General features: G+C 36.8%; 1 protein-coding gene across 4 annotated transcripts in view; it reads left to right on the plus strand.

Moving 5' to 3' along the window:
- LOC107028962 (endoribonuclease Dicer homolog 3a) overlaps positions 1-21,701 on the plus strand; it is a 53,465-nt gene that overhangs the window by 19,261 nt on the left and 12,503 nt on the right. The window contains exons 1-11 of one of the 4 annotated variants that reach the window (XM_027919066.1): positions 1,412-2,032; positions 6,808-6,960; positions 11,327-11,456; positions 12,793-12,898; positions 13,004-13,196; positions 13,316-13,476; positions 13,560-13,778; positions 15,266-15,525; positions 16,757-17,028; positions 17,128-17,648; positions 17,746-17,840. In XM_027919066.1, the coding sequence (XP_027774867.1) occupies positions 6,871-6,960; positions 11,327-11,456; positions 12,793-12,898; positions 13,004-13,196; positions 13,316-13,476; positions 13,560-13,778; positions 15,266-15,525; positions 16,757-17,028; positions 17,128-17,648; positions 17,746-17,840 (2,047 nt within the window). In that variant the 5' untranslated portion in view covers positions 1,412-2,032; positions 6,808-6,870. The other 3 variants (XM_027919065.1, XM_015230220.2, XM_015230219.2) reach the window with 3 other exon arrangements.

Raw genomic sequence — 21,701 nt, forward strand, 5'->3', positions numbered from 1 at the left:
AAGAATTAAGTGATCTAGCGAGACATGATCCTTGATTTGGACATAGTATTGTGCGTGAAACTATATATATCTATACATATTTCTAGTATTTCGATAGTTCGAAACTTGTAATGATAGAAAGAATCAAAAGATCTAGTAAGACAGGATCCTTAAAGCGTTTGTATTGATATGAAGAATTAAGTGATTAGTGAGTAATGTGACATGATCTGGATAAATTATTAGCATTTATTTAGGAATATTTACATAATAGTAGTAATATTAATCAGTAATTATTTCATGTAAGTAATTTTTTACACATAAAGCGGTTTTGAAATAAAAATCTCTATAATATTGTTAGATCCCATTTTTCAATCCAATTTGTCCAATTTATATGGACAAAATATTTATCTTTCGAAATATTGTTCCTTTCTCTCCTTTTCTAATATTTATATTTCTATTTTCTTTATACATGTAAATTGTAATATTTGTTCATTTTTCAAGATGACAACAAGTTTTATAAAAATTTTATTTAATTTTTTAATACTATAAATTATAATAATTAATAATTTAAAATTTTAAAAAATATATTAAAAATTGAGCTGATTTGCTAAATTTGATTTACTATGTAAAAGGACAAAGGATGCAATATATATATATATATATATATATACATATATATATATATATATATTAATTTCTAATCTATTACTTATTATGTCTTGATAAATTCTAGTCAATCCAACTTTACGAGAGATAAACAAATGAGTAGCTAATTCAATGATTTATAGTATTTGAGACCGTATTTAAATTTAGATTTATGTGATATTTATATTGATATTAATATGATTAAATTTGAATTTGAATCCTCGAAGATAAATTTCAAATATTCTATCATAATTCGTCTTGTCTTTGTGCATTCCCTTTGTTTTTTCTTCTCTCTTTAAAAGCTATACTTTTTAATATTAATCATTAATATAGAAATTCAATAATTTTGATTAATTATATAAAGTTTATTCAAAAATTTTAATTAAAATTAATTAATTTAAATTCATAAAGGTAAAATCTCTTTAAAAACAGTGAAAGGATGTATTTCATCCCATTATAAATTCATAGATACTTTTTTCATAAATTAAATGAATTATATTCTTGTTACATGATTTATATCCTCAACTTTCCTTAAAATAAAATAAAAGCTGTATTGATTTTATTAACTTTAAAATGGAGTAAATAAAATAAAAGTTGTATTGATTTTATATGTGGCTCTTCCACACTCCAAATAACAAGTCAATATTAAAAAAAAATTAATATTTAATCTTTTTCCAACTTCCAAGAAAAAAGCTGATCCTAGAAAAAAGGGTTTTGAAACTTTCAATAAAAGTACATCTCTTCTCAACTCTTCTTCTTCCTCTTCTCAACTCTTCTTCTTCTCTCTTCTCAACTGTCAACTCTTCTTCTCTTTCGCCGGCGATGTCGCCGGCGACTTGCCGGCGTTGTCGCCATAAAAATAATTTTCTCTTCTCTCTTCTCTGTACTTTTTTCAAGCTTTGTACTCTTTACGTCGTCGGAAATTGATTTTTTCTTCCCCAATCTTTTCTCGGCTGCGGTCAAAGCGTCCGGATTCGATTGACCAAATCCGACACGCACCCGCACCCGCACCAGAGTCGTGTCGAGACGGGTTCGCCTGCAAAAATGAAGAGTCCGCGCAACTTAGGGAGAAAGTGGATGCCCAATTATGTAGTCTCCTTTGGCGCTCTATTGATTCTAAGTTGATGCCCTTGTTTCGCCCATTCCAGACATGTTATTTAGTTTTGGAAAAGGCACGTGCTTTTTACACTAATGACATATCTCGATTCTATGATGTGATTATCTCGGATGACCAACTTAAAGAAACAAGAATACGATATGTCTACTCATTTGGGACAAGTACAGGCAGTCATGGAGGAATTTGAAACATTGATGCTTATCACTACAAACGTGGAAAAACAACAAGAGCAAAGGCAAACATTGTTTTCTAGTTCTTACACTTGCTGGACTTCCTACTGACCATAACTCTGTACGTGACCAGGTTCTAGCCAGTCCTACAGTTCCCTTAATTGATGAATTATTCTCTCGTCTGATTCTTCTTGCTGCACCTCCCAGTCACAAAGAAGTTTCATCACCCATTGTTGACTCCTCTTTTCTCGCTTCTCAAACCACAGAAAAGCGTACATACCAGTCTATGGAGAATCGTCGAGGGGGAGGGCATTTTGGGAAACCTCGATCTAAGTGTAGTCATTGTCATAAACTTGGACACATGTGACATATGTTATATTTTGCATGGTCCACCACCCAGTTATGATCCTATTTTTCTAAAGGAATATAATGAATTCCTTCGAAATTGCGCAAGTAAATAGACATCTTCACTAGTAGCATATGGTGCTCAACCTAATTAACCATCCAATAATGCTCATATTGCTCAGGCAGAATATGATGAGTTACTTCAGTATTGTGCAAATAAGCAAACGTCTCCACAAGTAATTTCGGTTGCACAACCTGATGTGTCTGTTGCGGGTAATTCTTTTGCTTGTGTGTCGCAATTAGTATCTGTTATCCACTTTTATTCGATATTGTTTATTCACGATCTCTTCCATCTATTACTTTAGCCAATGGGATCCAGACAAAACCAAAAGGGGTTGGAAAAGCCAAACCCCTATCTTTTCTCACCCTAGACTCTGTTCTTTATGTCCCTGGTTCTCCTTTTGATCTAGCATCTATTAGTCGTTTGACGAAAGCCGTACATTGTAGCATAACCTTTTTCGATGATTTTTTCTCATGCAGGACCGCAGTACGGGACAGATGAGTGGAACAGGACATGAATCACAAGGCCTTTACTATCTTACCTCTTCAAATTCCTTAACAGCATGCTCCGTTACAGATCCCCCAGATTTAATTCATAAACGTTTGAGACATTCGAGTCTATCCAAATTGCAAAAGATGGTGCCTAGTTTGTCTAGTTATATCTACATTAGAATGTAAGTTGTGTCAACATGGGAAACACACTCGTGCTATGTTTTCTCGTAGTACTGAGGGTCGTTCAGAGTCTATTTTTTCATCATTTCATTCTGATATTTGGGGTCCTAGTAGAGTCACCTTAGGATTTCGTTATTTTGTTAGTTTCATTGATGATTACTCAAGATGTACTTGGGTTTTTTTAATGAAAGATCGTTCTGAGTTATTTTCTATTTTCAAAAGTTTCTTTGCTGAAATACAAAATCAGTTTGGGGTTTCTATTCGTACTTTTCATAGTGATAATGCCTTAGAATACTTATCCTCTCAATTTCGGGAGTTTATGACTTACCAAGGCATTATTCACCAGACTACTTGTCCATACACCTCTCAACAAAACGGTGTAGCTCAAAGAAAAAATCGACATCTTATTGAGACCGCTCGTACTCTTCTCCTTGAATCCAATGTTCCGCTGCATTTTTGGGGAGATGCAGTTCTTACGTCTTGTGAAATAAAATGTCTTCTTCTTCTATTCAGAATCAGGTTCCACATTCCATACTGTTTCCTCAGTCACATCTCTATCCAATCCCCCCTCGTGTTTTTGGGAGCACATGCTTTGTTCATTACTTAGCCCTTAGTCCCAGGAAAAGATAAATTAGCTCCTCGTGCCCTCAAATGTGTCTTTCTTGGCTACTCTCGAGTCCAAAAAGGGTATCAATGTTATTCACACGATCTTCATCGATACCTTATGTCCGTTGATGTTACCTTTTTTGAGTCTAAGCCTTACTATACATCTTCTGATCATCCTGATGCATCTATGGTCTTACCCATGCCTCAAGTTTTACTTGTGCCAACCTTTGAGGAATCTATAGTTACTTTTACATCTCCAGTTGTTGTGCCACCATTACTAACTTATCATCGTCGTCCACGTCCAACCCTAGTCCCAGATGATTCATGTCATGCGCCAGTTCATGCTCCTACTGCGGACTTGCCTGCACCTAGCCCACCGCTTGCACTTCAAAAAGCTATACGATCCACTGAAAATACTAACCCACATTATACCTTCTTAAGTTATCATCGTTTATCATCACCCTATTATGCCTTTATGTCGTCTTTGTCTTCATTTCCATTCCAAAGACTACAGGTGAAACACTTTCTCATTCTGGATGGAGGCAGACTATGGTTGATGAGATGTCTGCTTTACATAAGAGTGGTACTTGGGAGCTTGTCTCCTTTCCTGCAGGTAAATACTGTTGGTTGCCGTTGGGTTTATGCAGTCAAAATTGATCATGACGGTTAGGTTGATCGAGTTAAGGCTCGCCTTGTTGCCAAAGGGTATACTCAGATATTTGGGCTAGATTATAGTGACACTTTTTCTCTTGTGGCTAAAATAGCATCTGTTCATCTTTTTCTATCTATGTCTGCCGTTCGTCATTGGCCTTTTTATCAGTTGGACATTAAGAATGCTTTTCTGCATGGTGATCTTGAGGAAGAAGTCTATATGGAGTAACCACCTGGTTTTGTTGCTCAAGGGGAGTCTAGTAGCCTTGTATGTCGATTGCTTAGGTCACTCTATGGTTTGAAACAGTCTCCTCGAGCTTGGTTTTGGAAGTTTAGCACAGTAATTTAGGAGTTAGGCATGACTTGTAGTGGAGCTGATCACTCTATGTTTTATCGACATTCTGCACCAAGTCGATGTATCTATTTGGTTGTTTACGTTGATGATATTGTTAACACTGGTAATGATCAAGATGGTATCACTAATTTAAAGCAACATCTCTTTAAGCACTTTCAGACTAAAGTCCTTGGCAGATTGAAGTATTTTCTAGGTATTGAGGTTGCTCAGTCTAGATCAGGTATTGTTATTTCTTGAGGAGACAGGAATGATGAGATGTAGACCTATTGACACTCGTATGAATCCGAATGTTAAACTTCTTCCAGGACACGGGGAGCCACTTAGTAATCCTGAAAGGTATAGCCGGCTTGTTGGAAAGTTGAATTATCTCACAGTGACTAGACCTGACATCTCTTTTCCCGTGAGTGTTGTAAGTCAGTTTATGACTTCCCCTTGTGATAGTCATTGGGAAGCAGTTGTTCGTATAATGCGATATATAAAGTTAGCTCTTGGTAAAGTACTACTCTTTAAGGATCAAGGCAATGAAAATATCATTGGATATACAGACGCTGATTAATGGAACCTAGAGAGAGAAGAAAAGCTTAGCGAGGAGATCGGGAATGAGGCGGAGATCAACGACATTCCAAAGGTAAGAAGGGATGCCAGGGACAGAGTAACCGGAGGGGGCATGAAATGAACCCGGAAGGGAAGCCACAGGAGCAGGAGTGGAGAGAAAGCGAAAGAGGAAAGGTGTTTTCCCATTCGATTGATCGATTCAGAGTCCCGAACCGAAGTGCAAGGGATGATCGGGCAACTCCTCTAAAGGGATTCGCTAATGGCACAAGAGAGAAATTGCCAATTAACGATACTGATTCCGGATGCCCGATACCAAGATGGGTAGAAGAAGCACTGCAAAACCTGTGGGAATTAGGAACTAACTTCGTTCTATTGCCTAGTGTCTGAGCTAACATTAAGGAATAGGCGGGATGCTTAAGAAAAAAAGAAAGTGTGTTTTCAGGTAGCTATGGAATTGCTGCTAGTAGACTGAAAGGCTATTCCCTCCCTAACCCTAAGGTAACCGCTACGCAACTCATTTCCTGGGCAAGCGGGGGAATCGAATCAATCCGAAAGCAGGATCACATAGACGTTCGACATCCGAATATTGTGTTTTAGTTGGAGGTAATTTAGTGTCGTGGAAGAGTAAGAAACAAAATGTGGTTGCTCGATCTAGTGTAGAATTAGAATATTGAGCAATGGCGACATAACTTGTGAGCTAGTTTGGCTCAAACAGTTGCTGAGAGAACTAAAATTTGGCAAAATTGATCAGATGGAACTTGTGTGTGATAATCAAGCGGCTATTTTTATCGCATCAAATCCAGTGTTTCATGAAAAGACTAAGCACATTGAGATTTACAGTCACTTTGTCAGTGAAAAGATACTCTCGGGAGATATTGTTACAAAATTTGTGAAGTCAAATGATCAGCTTGCAGATATGTTCACCAAGTCTCTCACATGTCCTCGTATTAATTACATCTGTAACAAGCTAGGTACATATGATTTGTATGCACCAGCTTGAGGGGGAGTGTTAGAATAGAAATAAGTATTTATAAGTATTTCCTACTTACAATAGGAATAGGAATAAGAATATAAATAGGAATAGGAATAGGAATCCTGTCGGAAAAGGGTTCCAATGTAGTGTCTATAAATAGGGTCTCAATGTAACAATGAATATACACAATTCAATAATATTCTTCCAATATATTTCTCACAATCTTAACTTCTCTTGATGGGGTCTTATTGCAGACCTACTAGATGGTTTTGGGTGCTTGAAGTTTACTGAATGATAAGGGTCCTCAATATCTTGATGTTTTCATGTGTTCCTTGCACAGTTCTTTCTATGCTTGCAGTAGGTTTGAATGGTGGTGTTTTCAAAACTTAAATGACATTTTGTTTTGTTGAACTCCAGGAATGTTAAGTTCAGGTCCATAAACTTCAAACTTCTGTCTTACTTTTTCTCTTCTCATTTACCGGAGTGATGTAGTGATGCCCTTGTTTATGTACTAAGATATTGGTAAAGATTTGCTTACCTAGTAATCTTGAGTGCTTTTCTGCATTATGCAATACTTGTTGACACAGTTCCCATATGAATAATATGCTTCTTTGGAACATGACGTGATAGAATGTTTCTCTAAACTCTTGTACTTAATTCACCACATTTTCATGAACAGTTTGATGCTGCTTTAGCTGATTTGAAACTGTCACTGCCAAGTCAGTACAAAGATACAGATGATATGTATAAGAAGCTTCGGAAGAGATTGTCCAATTGTTATGCAAAGATATTGTGTTGCCTGGAAAATCTAGGCATCATTTGTGCTTATGAGGTATGATTAAGGTTTCATGATCTGTTATTTGTTTTCATTTCTTGGTAATTATATACAAATTAATTGAAGGGAAGGCGTGCAACTAGCTCCACCTATGGTGAGATTACTTTCATTTTCTGTTTCTATTTATTGAAGCATACACATTAACAAATATATATATGCATAAATTATTCATTCCTTTCTGTTAAGAGTAAGAAACACTTAGGCCTCTCTTACATGAAGCAATGAGAAGCACTTTATTAGTCAGGGTTTGAATCCAACTAATATTAATTCATCTACGTGACACTTTGAAATGCATTATTAACAACTAAAAAAACTGGCTGTACTTTTGGTTAGCTGGTTCTATCTATTTTGAAGCTTGAACTTTCAGATTGGATTGGTCTTTGTCCAACTGATTTTCTTCTCTGCCTGACTTAAGAGGGGATGTCCATTTCATAAATTATGATCTTACTACCTGTTACTTTACTGGACACTGCGAGAAATAGAATAAGCATGTATAATCAAGGCCGCAGAATTTGAATTCTCGATATCTATGTGATTGATTCTAACTATGTACACAATATCCTTAACACTCCCCCTTCAAGATGGTGCATACAAGTCGTACATACCAAGCTTATTACAAATGTAATTAATTCGAGAACCAGTAAGAGATTTGGGCGAAATGTTTGCACACCGATCATTTGACTTCAGGAATTTGTGAGAATGTCTCCTGAGAGTATCCTTACTCTCACAAAGTGACAATTGATCAGTATGCTTAGTTTTCTCATCAAACAGGCATCGATGCAATATGAAGAGCAACTTCATCATTACACACAAGTTCAGTCTCGTTAATTTGTCCAAACTTCAATTCTTTAAGCATTGTTTTATCCAAACTAGTTCGCAAGTTGCCACATCCATCATTCGACTCTTTGCTTCTGTATTAGAACGTGCAACAACAGTTTGTTTTTGTGTTGCCAAGACACCAGATTACCTCCAACGTGAATACAATATCTACAAGTAGACTGCCTATCAAAATGTGATCCTGTCTAATCTTCATCTGTGTGTCCAATAGTTTGCTCATGGCTTCGATCCTCAAAGACTAATCCTTTCCCTGGGGATAGTTTTATGTATCTAAGAATACATACTAATGCATCCTAATTCTATCACATTGGGAGTTTATAAACTGACTTACAACATCAGCGAAAAAGTAATATCAAGTCGAGTCACTGTAGGTAAATTACTTACCAACCAGGAGGGGGGACTCCCCCCTGATGCATTCCGGTCCATGGGATGGTAGTGGGTCTACATTCTATCATTCCCGGCTCTTCAAGAAAGTATAGAGCATACTTGCGTTGTGAGATGAAATTTTTTGATTTGGACTGAGCAATCTCAGTGCCTAGGAAATACTCCACTATGCCTAAAGCCTTTGTTTGGAAGTTCTGAAAGAGATGTTGCTTCAACTTAAATATACAAGCAAGTCTGATCATTATCTGTGATATTATCAACATAAACAAGCAAATAGATACACAAATTTGGAGCAGTGCGTCGATAGAATACAAAATGTCAGTATTCGTGTCAAATTCCTGAATAACCATGATGAACTTACCAAACCATGCTCAAGGAACCATTTCGGACTATATAAAGACCAGCCCAATCATCATAGAAGACCACTGCAAAATCAGGTGGTTGCTCCATATATTTTGTCATCCTAAAAATCATAGCAGAGCAAAACATCTTGAGAATCACATTTCCTAGTATGTTTAACATCTCTTGTCAAAAGAAGATGTCAGTCCATCGCTTATGGAGTATGCAAGGGGGAAAAGTTTGTCGGGATTTGAGGTTTAGGAGGAATGTTCAAGACTTGGAGGTTAGAGAATTTCAAAGTATTGCTTCACCAACAAAAGGTTTTATGGATACTGTTAATTTATGAAGACAGGTAACTGGAAGAAGTGGTGTTTACTCAGTGAATTCTTATTATGAGAAATTCCTATCTAGGGAGGAATCGACTTTTCCATACAGTTAGATATGAAGCCCCAGGATATCACTAAAATTTGTTTCTATACTTCGTTAGCTGTGAGGGTGGTAATCTTGGCATTGGGGAATTTGAGGAAGAGAAAGATCACTTGTGTCAATTGGTGTTTCAGGTGTAAAGTATTTGGAGAAGACGTAAACCACCTTTTATTACATTGTCAGTTAGCCTCTTCTTTGTGGGGGAAATTCTGAGACTTTTGGAGTTGAGTGGGTGATGCCGAGCACTGTGAAGGACTCAACGTTAGTTAGGCCCTTAGAAGACCGAAGAGAAGAAGCAGAAAAGGGGATGTTGCTCCCTTGGCACTCATGTGACTGTATTGAGAGAGAGAGAGAGAGAGAGAGAGAGAGAGAGAGAGAGGAATAGGGGAGCTTTTGAGGGTGTAGAGAAATGTTCTGCTAATTTGAGAAATAGTCTATTTGCTCTTATTTCTTTTTGATGCACCCATAAAGTTTCTATACGTATAGAGGATTCACTGGCTTTTGTAGAAAACCATGTTCAGCTGTGAGGTTCTCTATTTCTTTGTGTACTTCTGGTATACAAACACTTTTTATGCCCTATTAATATGAATATTATCACTTGATAAAATAAAAAAAAGAAAAATATTCTTGATGTCCAACTAATAAAAAGGCCAATTACGAACAACCATGGATAGAAAAGGCAGACAAATGCAATTTTAGCCACTGGAAGGAATGTATCACTGTACAAATGGCCTTGGAAGCAAATCTGGAGGATTAAAGTGCCGCACAAAGTGGCATGCTTTACATGGCTACTAGCCAATGAAGCAGTTTTGACATTGGATAATGTGGCCAAGAGAGGAATCTCTCTATGCAACAGATGTTCCTTATGTGGTAAGGCTAATGAGACAGTGAGACATCTCTTCTTACATTGCAACTTTACTGAGCAGCTGTGACAGATTTTCCTTAATCTCAGAGGCATATCTTGGTGTATGCCTAGCAAGATTGATGAGACTCTATTCAGTTGGGAGATGGCTGGAGTTGGGGATACAAACATAGAAAGATGGTGGATGATCCCTGCTAGTATTTGGTGGACTATATGGAGGGAGAGAAACGAGAGATGTTTTGAGAATAGGAACATCAACCTGCAGGAAGTAAAGATTAAGTGTATTTTGTTGTTCTGCTTTTGGTGTACAAATATCTACTCCAATGTATCTGAGTCAATCATAGATGTTTTAGGATCCATTAAGATTTAATTCAGTTTTTGGATAGATTATACGTCCTTTCTGCTTTTGTAAATATGTTTTTTCAGTACTACCTAAGTACTAAATGAAATACAAATGTTATCAGTTTCAAAAAAAAAAAGGTTTGAGTATAACCCTTGGCCACAACAAATGCCTTAAATCATTCAATTTCACCATCCGGCCAACTTTGACTGCATACACCCACTAACAACACATAGACCGTATGGAAGGAGCAAATTAGTAGTAATTTTTGAGGGATTTATTGTTTGAATTTAGGTGTAACTATGTGAATATCAAAGGAGTGGGTAGCTTCATATATTCTGAGGTCCTTGGAACCATAGCCACTTGTGCATATATGCAGCACTAGTTTAGTGCTCATCTGTGACTAAAATTTACTTATTCAAAAGGAAAGAATTCCTTTTTATGGCTAAACACATAATTTTATTTCAAAAGGAAAGAAGGATTTTTTTCCTTTCAAATTGTGCTCGATTGCCCTTTTTAGATCTTCTCTTGTTTACCTGAAAAACACTTCATTCCTGTGAGTCTGTCGGGTATGGGTTCTGCAAAGAGTTAATTCATGGAATCCCAGCTCAAAATCTGCCTTCTCATTTACTAATTAAAAAAAAACAGAAGCTGGTGCTTTTACTTTTTTCATCTTAACTTATATTAATGAGCATCCTTGTTTCTCTTACCATCATTTATCACTAATATCTTCTGTCCAAAAGCAGAAGTGTAGTTCTCTTCATAGAAAGTTTAGGAAACCTATTGGATTATCTTCCAAAGTAGCAAATCATAGTAAGTAATTAGGTAAGCCTAAAAGAGTTAAGTCTTCACCAAAACCATATGGAAGGTGTTCTTTTTCTCCGATTAATGTACTTGAAACCTTTTTCACTGTTGCACAAATGTGCTTGCTTGGGCTCCATTCAATTGATTAACTCAGCATCCCTGTGTTTTATGGCTACATATGGAACATTTAATTGGTTCTAAGCTTGGGTCTATTCCGGACTATCAGAACTTATATTCTAAGCTGTGGATATGTCTACCAATTTCTATGTTTTCTTCAACAGTTCTGCATATCATGTCTGACACTCTTTTAGACCTATCTAATATATGTTGGAATTTTTTATTTCTGGCTGTTTCTCCCCCTCATATTATAGGCTGTTAAAATCTGCTTGGAAAATGTGCCTAATGACAAAGATGAAAATGAGATTCTAAGGACAAGTTCTCTACAACATAGATACTTTTTGGAGGAGGCATTGTCAATTATCCAGGAATCAATGCCACAAGGTACCTGAGTTTGTTCTATGTATTGCTTATGCAGATATGTGGCCATTGCTGACCTGTTTGTTGTTATCTTTATCAATTTTATTTTGATGTTTCATTTTTGGGTTCTCCAATTGCAAACCTGCATATTTGATCATCCGGCTAGTGGATCTTGAATTACCATTCTTTTTGGTTTAAGGTTCGTTGCAGTGAGTGAGGGGTGGACATACTTCTTGTCAAGAATCTTTTTCTTTTTATCTCAAGTCGGTTTACTGAGGACATGCTTCTAGAAAGGAGGGTATGGTGGTGGGGTATTGGGGTAAAAGGTTTGTAGGCAGTCGAGCATTGGCTGGTTTTCCTTATCAGTTGTATTATTACTATTCTTCTATTATCTTTGCAATTTAATTACCACTTGTTGTTTCCGTTGGCTTTGGTTTTATCGTAGTATTGTGTTGTCATTGTTCTTTTCTCTATTATTTTCAACGTGGCTTATTTACTACAGCATTTCCTTTTCAAACCTGCTTTGAATTGTTTTACTTGAGCTGTGGGTCTTTTCAAAACAATCTCTCTACCTTCACAAGGAAGGGATAAGGTCTACATACACACCACCCTTCCCAGAGCGCACTTGTGGGATTACACTTGGTATGTTGTTGTAGTTGTAGTAGGAGTATTCATTCAGTCCTTGTTTCCTCAGTTTCCCTTGCATCTGTTACATATTATGTTTTAGTATCAGGAGCTCAAAAGGTTCTTCCATTGATTGTATGGTAATGTTCTCTTTTCTTTTTCGAATAGACCACCTATTACGAGGTCATTTCTTGCTCTCTCTATTATTATGCCATAAATTACATATTTCTTTCTATTTACACACAGATCTGTTATCCCTATATGCTACTCCTTCTCTCTATTCTATGGACATTAGTGGATCAAGATCATTATGTTTTTTTAGATGTTTTTCCTATGTCAAACAATTTTTTAAGCTAGGACAGCTATATATGCTATATCCATTCTCTTGATATCTATTTGTCCTTATTTGTTCTTGAAAAAAGTAGTTAAACTTAAACCCATTACTGTTTTAAGTATCATTGTGTTACAATTTATTCTGAGCAATGATAAAATTGTAACTTGGTCGGTTTCCCGTGATGTGTGATTTTCAATTGATTGGTTATGCTTGTATGGCGCAATCAGTGTGAACACTGCTAGAATGGCTTCTGGTCGGACTTTTTAATATTTGTTTGTTATATAGTAGATAACATTTGAATTTTCCTTTCAATCCAGCTGAATTGACTTTTACTATAGTAACACAGTAAAAATTCCAACTTTTGAGTTCTTTGCAAGTGTTGATTTATTCTTATTTCATCAGACTGTGAGAGTCTCTTCGATGTTGGATATGACTTGTCAGCAACTCTGTTAATGGGCCATATATCTTCAAAACTGCAAGTGCTTCTTGAAATTTTTCAACTCCTTGGGTAATGAACTCGACATCTGATTCTATCAACAAACTTGTAACTGTCGTTAGATGCATCTTTTTTGTATCTCTTTCACAAACTTGAGGTTCTGATTCATGGATGCAGGAAAGCCACACAAGTACGCTGTCTCATTTTTGTTGAAAGAATTATAACAGCTAAGGTAATTGAAAGAGTTATGAAGAAAATGACCTGGTTTTCACATTTCACAATAGCATATTTGACTGGAACAAACACATCTGTCGATGCTCTGACACGAAAAGCGCAAAAAGAAACCTTGGGATCTTTTCTCTCTGGAAAGGTAATTACATATATACATAAAACATTACATTATATTTGACATAAATACTTTCTTGGGAGTCCCTTTAACTACCTTTGATCTGAATGTTATATGTCCCCCCTATTCCCTTATCATCACAGGTCAATTTATTATTTGCCACTGATGTGGTTGAGGAGGGAATTGATGTGCCACACTGTTCTTCTGTAATACGATTTGATTTACCAAAGACAGTTCGTAGTTATGTCCAATCTAGGGGACGTGCTCGTCAGACTGAGTCTCAGTATATACTTATGCTTGAGAGGTGAAGCAACTTGCATATCTGACCCGATTTTGGCATTCATAAATCTATTTATTTCAAGTATATAACCTTCAGAATGATTTCAGAGGAAACAAGAAGCAGAGGGAGCAGATGTTCGATATTATTAGGAGTGAATATTCTATGACAGATACAGCTATAAAGAGAGATCCTGATGATTCTGTGGTGAAACCTTGTCTTGTGAAGGAAACTAAAGCATATTATGTGGAGGCAACTGGAGCATCAGTAACTGCAGATTCTAGTGTCAGTGTCTTGACTAAATATTGTGAAATGCTCCCTGGAGATAAGTATGGATTCTCATGCCTTCAACTAAATATTGTGTTCACTGGTGCATTTTGTTTTATGTATACAAACCAAGTTATGGTTAACACTGGAATCCAGGATCCCCTATTAGATTAAAATGAGCTTTGTTGTTGTTACCTGCTCAGAGCCGTTTGGAAATGAACAAATCATTTTGGAAGGATATAGAAATTAATCCTAGAACAGATGGGATATATGATGTGATCGTTTTGGTATGGAGTTCAAGCAGGATCTAGGTTGAAGCTATTATCATTAATCACGGTCAACCTTCAGTTTCCTCATTCAATATTTGCTTCAAAATTTTGTATTAGATAGCTGTTGGCTTCCAATGTCTGGCCCAGTTCCTTCTGCCTCACACATGAACCCTAGGATCAGTAAGTTATGCTTTGGCCTGTTATATACAATGTCCTATCAACTTAGCCAGTGAAGTGATAAACTGAGTATAGGAGGTTTGTGTATGTTTTTTTTTTATTTTTGACAGAGAAAAAAAAAACTGAGTATAGGAGGTTTGTGTATGGGGTTTAGGTTGGATATGGTCTATTTACATCTCATATTGGACCATCGTTGGGTGATACTAGTGTTTTCATATTCAAAAAGCCTTCACAGATTCAAGGGGTCATATACAACAATACAGCTTGTGTGCAAAAATCAAGTTTTCTGCTTATCATATTCTACGCTTCTTTAAGATGCATATTACTAATCTGAAAAGAAAAAAGAGAAGCGAGAAAGTAACTTAAAGAAAATTATAACAGTAAATCTGTGATAATGGAAAAGGGAATTATGGGTTGTAGCTCCAGACTACTCACTACTGTGTACTAATGATGTACTGCCACTAAAGTTTAACCACTATATTAATTTTGATCCTCATATTTGATGTACTCTATTATTTTATCAGATTTCTATGTCATGTTCCTATCATTTGGCGGTGTCAACATTTCCTGATTTAAGGGTCAAGATGAAGCATACACCTTTTAGTCATATCCATATAGAAAACACAAACAGAAGTCTAGTACAGATTCACCTGTCTGTCTCCTCCTCTCTCTGCTGTGCTGAATTTCGCCCCCTTACCACTTAAAACCTCAATTACTGGATCCTCTCCAAATAAATTTGTGGGTGTACATCATGGAGACACTTCTTCACCAACAAGGTGCTATATTTTCAGCCAATGGATTATGGATGTCATAGTTGCTCTCAGTATTAAGCATACAGCAAAATTATGTTTCATATTTTCAAGGGGCGATTCGTGCTTTCGGTAAATGTTTGCTCATGGGAGTCATCAAGTTTAAATGCTCCATGCTGTGTGAAAATGTTTCTCTTGGCTTTTAGTTCTTCTCTTTACATTTAACAAAAATTTGATACTTCTTCACATGTCCCTTCTTTTCTCTCATATTCCAGTTTAAGGGTATGCATAAAATGAAAGGATGGTATCTTTATCTGTTTGTCGTCTAAATATGATAATTGTTTCGCTCGACAGGTTCTTCTCTCCAAAGCCAGTGTTTCAGTACATTTTGTCTGGAGAGTTGTACCGGTGTAAGTTGACATTACCTCCAAATGCAGCTCTCCAAACGATTGTTGGTCCAGAATGCAGGAGTTCTCAACTATCAAGGCAGCTTGTCTGCTTGGATGCATGTAAGAAGCTGCACCAGATTGGTGCTCTCAATGACCATCTTCTTCCTTTCAATGAAAAACCTCCCCGAGGTGGCTCTGATGTGCAGGACAGAAAATTAGGCGCAGGTAAACTAGAACCAGCTTTTCACTTCTGACCTCTGTCTTCTCTGCTTTTGAGTTCATCACATTACACTGTAGCAGCACTTAATGGGACTAGAGGCTATCTGAAATGCACTCGGCAAGGTGCTTTTATCTATTCTTCTTTACCAAGTTGTTATACATAAGTTAACAAATCTATTTCTTGTTGAAATGTGGGCGAAATTCGGCCAATCTTAAAACAACTTTTTTAGGGATGACTGCTCGCGGGTTCTTAGAGTATTTGTAAAGAACGGAGATGCATTAATGACTTGATGATAACAGAATACAAGGACACACCTTTTATTAGGTGTGAGAAACAATAGGCAGATATTTCTTCAATGTAGGACAATGGGAGTGTTTGGATTGGCTCAAAAGCTGGTCAAGCAGCTTAAAAACACTTTTTGGCTTGTTCAGTGTTTGGCAAACTCAAAAGGTGCTTTGAAGCCAGATGTTTTTTTCATGACCCGTACTCTAAACAAAGTCTTGACCGACACCCAATGTGTTACTTGACTGAGTAAACTGGCCTGACTGTTCTAACCTGTACCTTCATATCACATACCCCTCATGCATATAAAAATAAATAATTTCACTCTTTGTTAGAAATTCCAATTCTAACAATTCTTGAAATAATCCAAATAAAGATGAAAATTTATAATTACTGGAATGTAATTAAAATAATCCCGAGTAACGTGATCAACCATTACCCAACTAAACATACGTCTGTGAAGATTCTACTGGAGCGCTAAGAGGAATGCACAGGACATAGATTTCTTAGCTGATCCCCAAAACAAATGCTGGATAAACGAATAATTGAATTAATGAATGAAATTGTCTAACTGAAAGAGAAGCAACTCAACGGTCAAGGACAGAGCTCACCAAATCAACTTCCTGAATCAGCAACCTAGCTTGTAGTCTGCTCGTCTATGTAATCTGCATCTACATTCACCCAGCAATCTTTCATGCCTTCTAGCAATTAAAACTCACATATCATTGGAGACTTCTACATGCATTCTCAGTGAATTTTATTTCTTTTTTATGAATAAGTAGGCAGTCATGGAAGACATCAAGGAACAAGAAAGAAAGTTTTTACCCTTAAAGAGACTCTAAAATTTAGACCACCGTTAAGCTGCATCTGCTGTCATGTCTGGTAGATGCTCAATGTGGATTTTCAACTTATTGTGATTAAATAATTATTTTTTTCTAATCAACATATTTTTAGGAACAACAAAGTTGAAAGAATTACATGGGACAGCTTGTATTAGTGCATTATCTGGGTCACGGGGAAATGATCCTAATGGAGAAGTATATCAAGTGTATAAAATGAACTTCCTTTGCAACATCAAGGAAGTGAAATATTCCAGTTTTATCCTTTTGCTTCAATCAGAACTTGATTACGATGTGGGAAATGTGGAAGTGGAGCTTTTCTTAGTTTCCAAGTTTGTCGAATCCTCTGTGTCGCATTGTGGGAAAGTACATTTGGATTCCCAACAGGTTGGAACCTAGTCAAACTATTTATGAGCTTTTTATAATTCAATCATGTTAGCATTTGCATTTCGTATCTGATAAGCAGTATAACATTTTCATTGTCAGGTGGCAAAAGCAAAAATATTCCAAGAACTATTCTTTAATGGGCTGTTTGGTAAATTATTTATTAAATCATCGTGTGGAAGGAAATTTCTGCTTGATAGAGAAAAATCTTTGTGGGAGCCATCGAACATGTACTTGCTTCTACCGCTGGATCCTTTAGATTCAAGTTGTGAACCCTACAGAGTTGATTGGGAAGCAATTGAATCTTCTGTTTCAGTTGTAGAATTTTTGAAAAAAAATGTGTGGTTAAGCAAGGAGAAATCTGAAGATAAACGGAAGAACTCCTTAGTTGATAGGACTGCATCATTTGTGGAAGATATTGATCAAACCGATTTGATTCACTTTGCCAATATGTCAATCTCAAGAAGCAAGATTATGGACATGGTTGTTGTGGCCATTCATACTGGAAGAATTTATTCTGTTCTGGAGGCTGTTGCCAATTCTTCCGCAGAGAGCCCCTTCGTAGTAGATTCAGAAGCTACTGTAGCCCCGTTCTCATCTTTTGCTGACTACTTCCATAAAAAGTGGGATTCTTTTTTTTTAACCTAAATTACTGTTTCTTGTTTTATGTTTGAGAAGTCGCGCATAATTTATATTTATATTGTTTTGTCTGTTTATTAGGTACGGGATTGTTTTAGTGTATCCTGGACAACCTTTGTTGCTACTGAAGCAAAGCCATAACGCATACAATCTTCTCGTGGATTTTAAAAAGGAAGGTTTGTCAAGTTATTGCCGATTCCTAGTCATTCCAAGTGTTCTCTATATGCCATCTCTCTTGAAAATTTATATCGTTTTTAGAAGTTTAAGACATACTAGCATACTAGCAAACAGATTTTTTTTTTTTTTTTTTTTTTAATAAAAACAGAATTTTAGTATTTTAGCTTTAATATGCTATGAAGGTAGGGTAAGGTTGTGTACATCCTACCCCCCCCCCCATACCCCACTTATGGGATAACACCGGGTATGTTGTTGTGACATTTATGTTTTTTATATGTAACAGTTTTTACTTCTTAAAATATGTTCTCTATACATCCCCAATCAGATTGGAGTGATCAACATCTCTACCCCTAACTAGGTTCTAAACAAGTTTGAGATAGGTTAGAGAGTATTCAAATTGACCGACAAAGTTGTTCTACATACGTCCAGTGAAAAAGCATGTGCACTGGTATTTGTGTCAACTTTTTGGAACAAATGATATTGTTTGAGAAATGCATATTGCCTTTAGGCATAAGTAGGTGTGTTCTCTAGATGAATCAGATTGTATTTGTTGCATGTCCCGATGTGAGGATCATTTGATGGTCTTTGGAGCCATTAAACTCCACTCACTTTTTTTTTTGAAGGTAATATTTGCTTCTATATATCCACAGGTATACCACATCAAAGTGTAGTCCCCCTCCAAAAAGTTTTGCTTACATCTTTCCTAAGATCTTCTAGTTACAGCAAGTCAATAACATTAACATATTTTCAGTATCTCTTATCCCTACTTGCTTACACCAAAAATAGTAACTAGGGAATGTCTTTATCTTCTGGATATTGTTATGTTTTCCTTCAAAGCATCTTTGATTCCTTTCCTTCCAAATTGTCCACCAAATGCAAGATGGGACAGTCCTCCATCTCTTCTTCATTTTTCCTGCATTTCCATCCCCGTTCAAGCATTGTAGGACTTCTATAATTCTCCCAGGAATTGTCCACTTGATCTTCCTCTTGTGGATGAACATCTTCCACAATTGATTGTAGTGTAAAAAGAGAAGGTTAACTGCCTCCACCTGTTCTTCACATAGATAGCATCTAGAACATAGATTGGATTTTTCTCTTGTTCAAGTTCTCATGTGTCAGGACTCTGTTCTCCAGATCATCCTCCAGGGACTTCTTGCATGCTGCACCTCTGTAGACCTGAGACTTTATATGCTGATTTTTCAGTGAACTCCCCTCCTCTCTCCCGCTTCCATACTAGTCTATCTTCCTCTCCTGTCAGATTGGTAGCCATATGCATTGTGTCATGAATTAAACCTTTTATGAGCTGTCGCAACCCTATAAATTTTTTTTGTGTTTATTCACCTTTTTTAAGCCATTGTATTCTAGATCTTTGTCTCCTAGCTATCTCCTCTTGTTTATCAACCTCCTCAAATTCCATAGCTACATGAACCTTTTGGAGTAGTTCATCTTGTGAGAGTAATCTCAGCTCCTGAGTTTTTTCTATCTCTGCTAACTGGTGAAGGATTTCCTCCTCCTTATGTTTCCAATCATTTTTATGTGTCAGTCTCCATCTTTCAATTTTTGTTTCAGCATCCTTAGTTTAGTAGCTAAGATGTAAGAACCTGTGCCATTTATATTGAAAGACAACCACAATTCCTTAATCTTGTCAGCAAAACCATCCACCCTCAGCCACCTTTGTTCAAATTTGAAATATGACTTATTCGAATTCAATTCCCCACAATCAAGCATGATGGGGTTATGATCAGAACCTATTCTTGGCAACAAGTTCTGTTTGGTTTAGTGAAGGACTCATCCCATTGAGATGAATACAAAAACCTATCAATTCTATAAGCTGAGCTATGGCCATCTCCTCTTCTCCATGTGAAAGGATCCCCCAAAGGAGGGGGATCCATGAATTCCATCGCATTTATTCAGTCGGTGAACTCCTGCATGTCCCCTGTTATTCTGTGCCCCTCTGATCTTTCATTTGGGTACCTTGTGACATTGTAGTCACCACAACATACCCACAAGCCACTGCATACCTCATTGATGTTGCTCAACTCTTGCCACAACTCTCTTCTAGTCACAGTATCACAGGAAGCATACAATACACTGCACAACTCTCTTCTAATCATCATCCAACTCTGGTTTTGGGTACTCAGCTATTTGATATTGGGTCCACCCCCTTTCTTACTTACAACAGTTCCTCCCGTTTGACCAAATGGTTCATTCTTTAATCTTCGTTTCCCTGCCATAAAAAGTTCTTCCTAATTGCATCCGTCCTCTTGGTTACCTTGGCTGGTATAGGGAATAATGACATTATATACGCGGGAAGGGCATCCAGGACACTATTAACTAGAGTTTCTCTGCCACCTGAAGATAAATATTGACACTTCCAGTTTCCTAGCTTCCTTTCACACTTTTCAATTACTCCACTCCATATTTCTGTTGACTTGCTTTTAGCCCCCAAAGGTATTCCCAAGTAGGTTGTTGGTAATTCACTCATTTCCCTCTAGTTTGTTGGCTTAAGTCTTCAATATTTATCATTGTGTTGACTTGATAACCTCTTGCTCTAGTTTATGTGTAGACCTGAAATAGCCTCGAAAATATTGAAGATGACCCTCAAAATCAATATCTGCTCCTCTACTGCATCACAAAATACTAGTGTCATCTGTATACCTAGATGAGTAATCTCTAGGTTGTTACTTGTATTATTCCCCAACTGGAAAACTTTGATCCAGCCCTTGACTTTTGCAGTCTAAAATAGGTTGCTCAGCCCTTCCATGGCCAAGATAAAGAGAAAAGGGGATAAAGGGTCCCCTCGTCTTAGACCTCTGTGTGATGAGAAAAAGCCACATGGGCTTCTGTTGATCTTATGCACTGTCTAATCCACTTCAGCCATTTTGGTCCAAATCCTATCCTTTGCAACATATTGATCAGAAAGTTTCAATCCAAATGATCAATGCCTTCTAGATATCCCGTTTACATAAGATCCCTGATTGTTTATCTCTCTCCCTAGAGTCAACACATTCATTGGCTATCAATACTGCATCCATGATCTGCCTATTCTTGATAAAAGCCATTTGTTGTTTGTCCACTAGCTTATGTATCACTTTCTTCAGTCTTTCAGCCAATAGTTTTGCAATTATCTTATACACTCCTATTACTAGACTTATTGAAAGTCATTTAGTTCCACAACCCGTCTCCTTGAGTATCAAGACCACAAAAGTAGTTTATTCTCTTCTCAATCACCTTGTAGAAGTTTTGGACTACTGCCACCACTTCTTTTTTGATGACTTCCCAACACTGTCTAAAGAAAGCCATGGAGAAGCCATCTGGGCCAGGGGCCTTGTCCCCCTGCACACGCTTTGATGCTTTCTAGGATTTCATGTGCTTCAAAAGGGTCATCAATTGGTTATTGTCATTTTCATCAATCATAGGGCACTCTCTCATTTCTAAGTCTGGTCTCCAGTTTCAACATATAACTTCTCATATTACTCTATGATCTCCTTTTGTTATCTCAGCAGGCTCTGTCACTAGCTCCCACCAGACTTTAAAATCTTATCAGCAGTGTTGACTCTTCTGTGTGCATTTGCTGTTTTCTGGACGAAGCTTGCAATAGGCTAATTGATCTCAGCAACTGCAAAAAGACTTATCATGCACCTTAATAATCTCTTTCTATATACTAGATACTGCTATTCTTTTGCCGTTGTCACTAAAGCTTTAATTATTTAAATAAATTAGGTCATGTAGTATATCCAACTGAATTTACTTTAGGCTGTTGTGGACTTTCTGCTGGAATCCATGCGTGATTAGTAATTTGTAAACATCTGCTATAGAAATTGTTGTGAAATCATCTCTACAATCATACATTTTACATT

This window comes from Solanum pennellii, chromosome 8, assembly GCF_001406875.1.
Source record: "Solanum pennellii chromosome 8, SPENNV200".
Lineage (NCBI taxonomy): Eukaryota > Viridiplantae > Streptophyta > Magnoliopsida > Solanales > Solanaceae > Solanum > Solanum pennellii.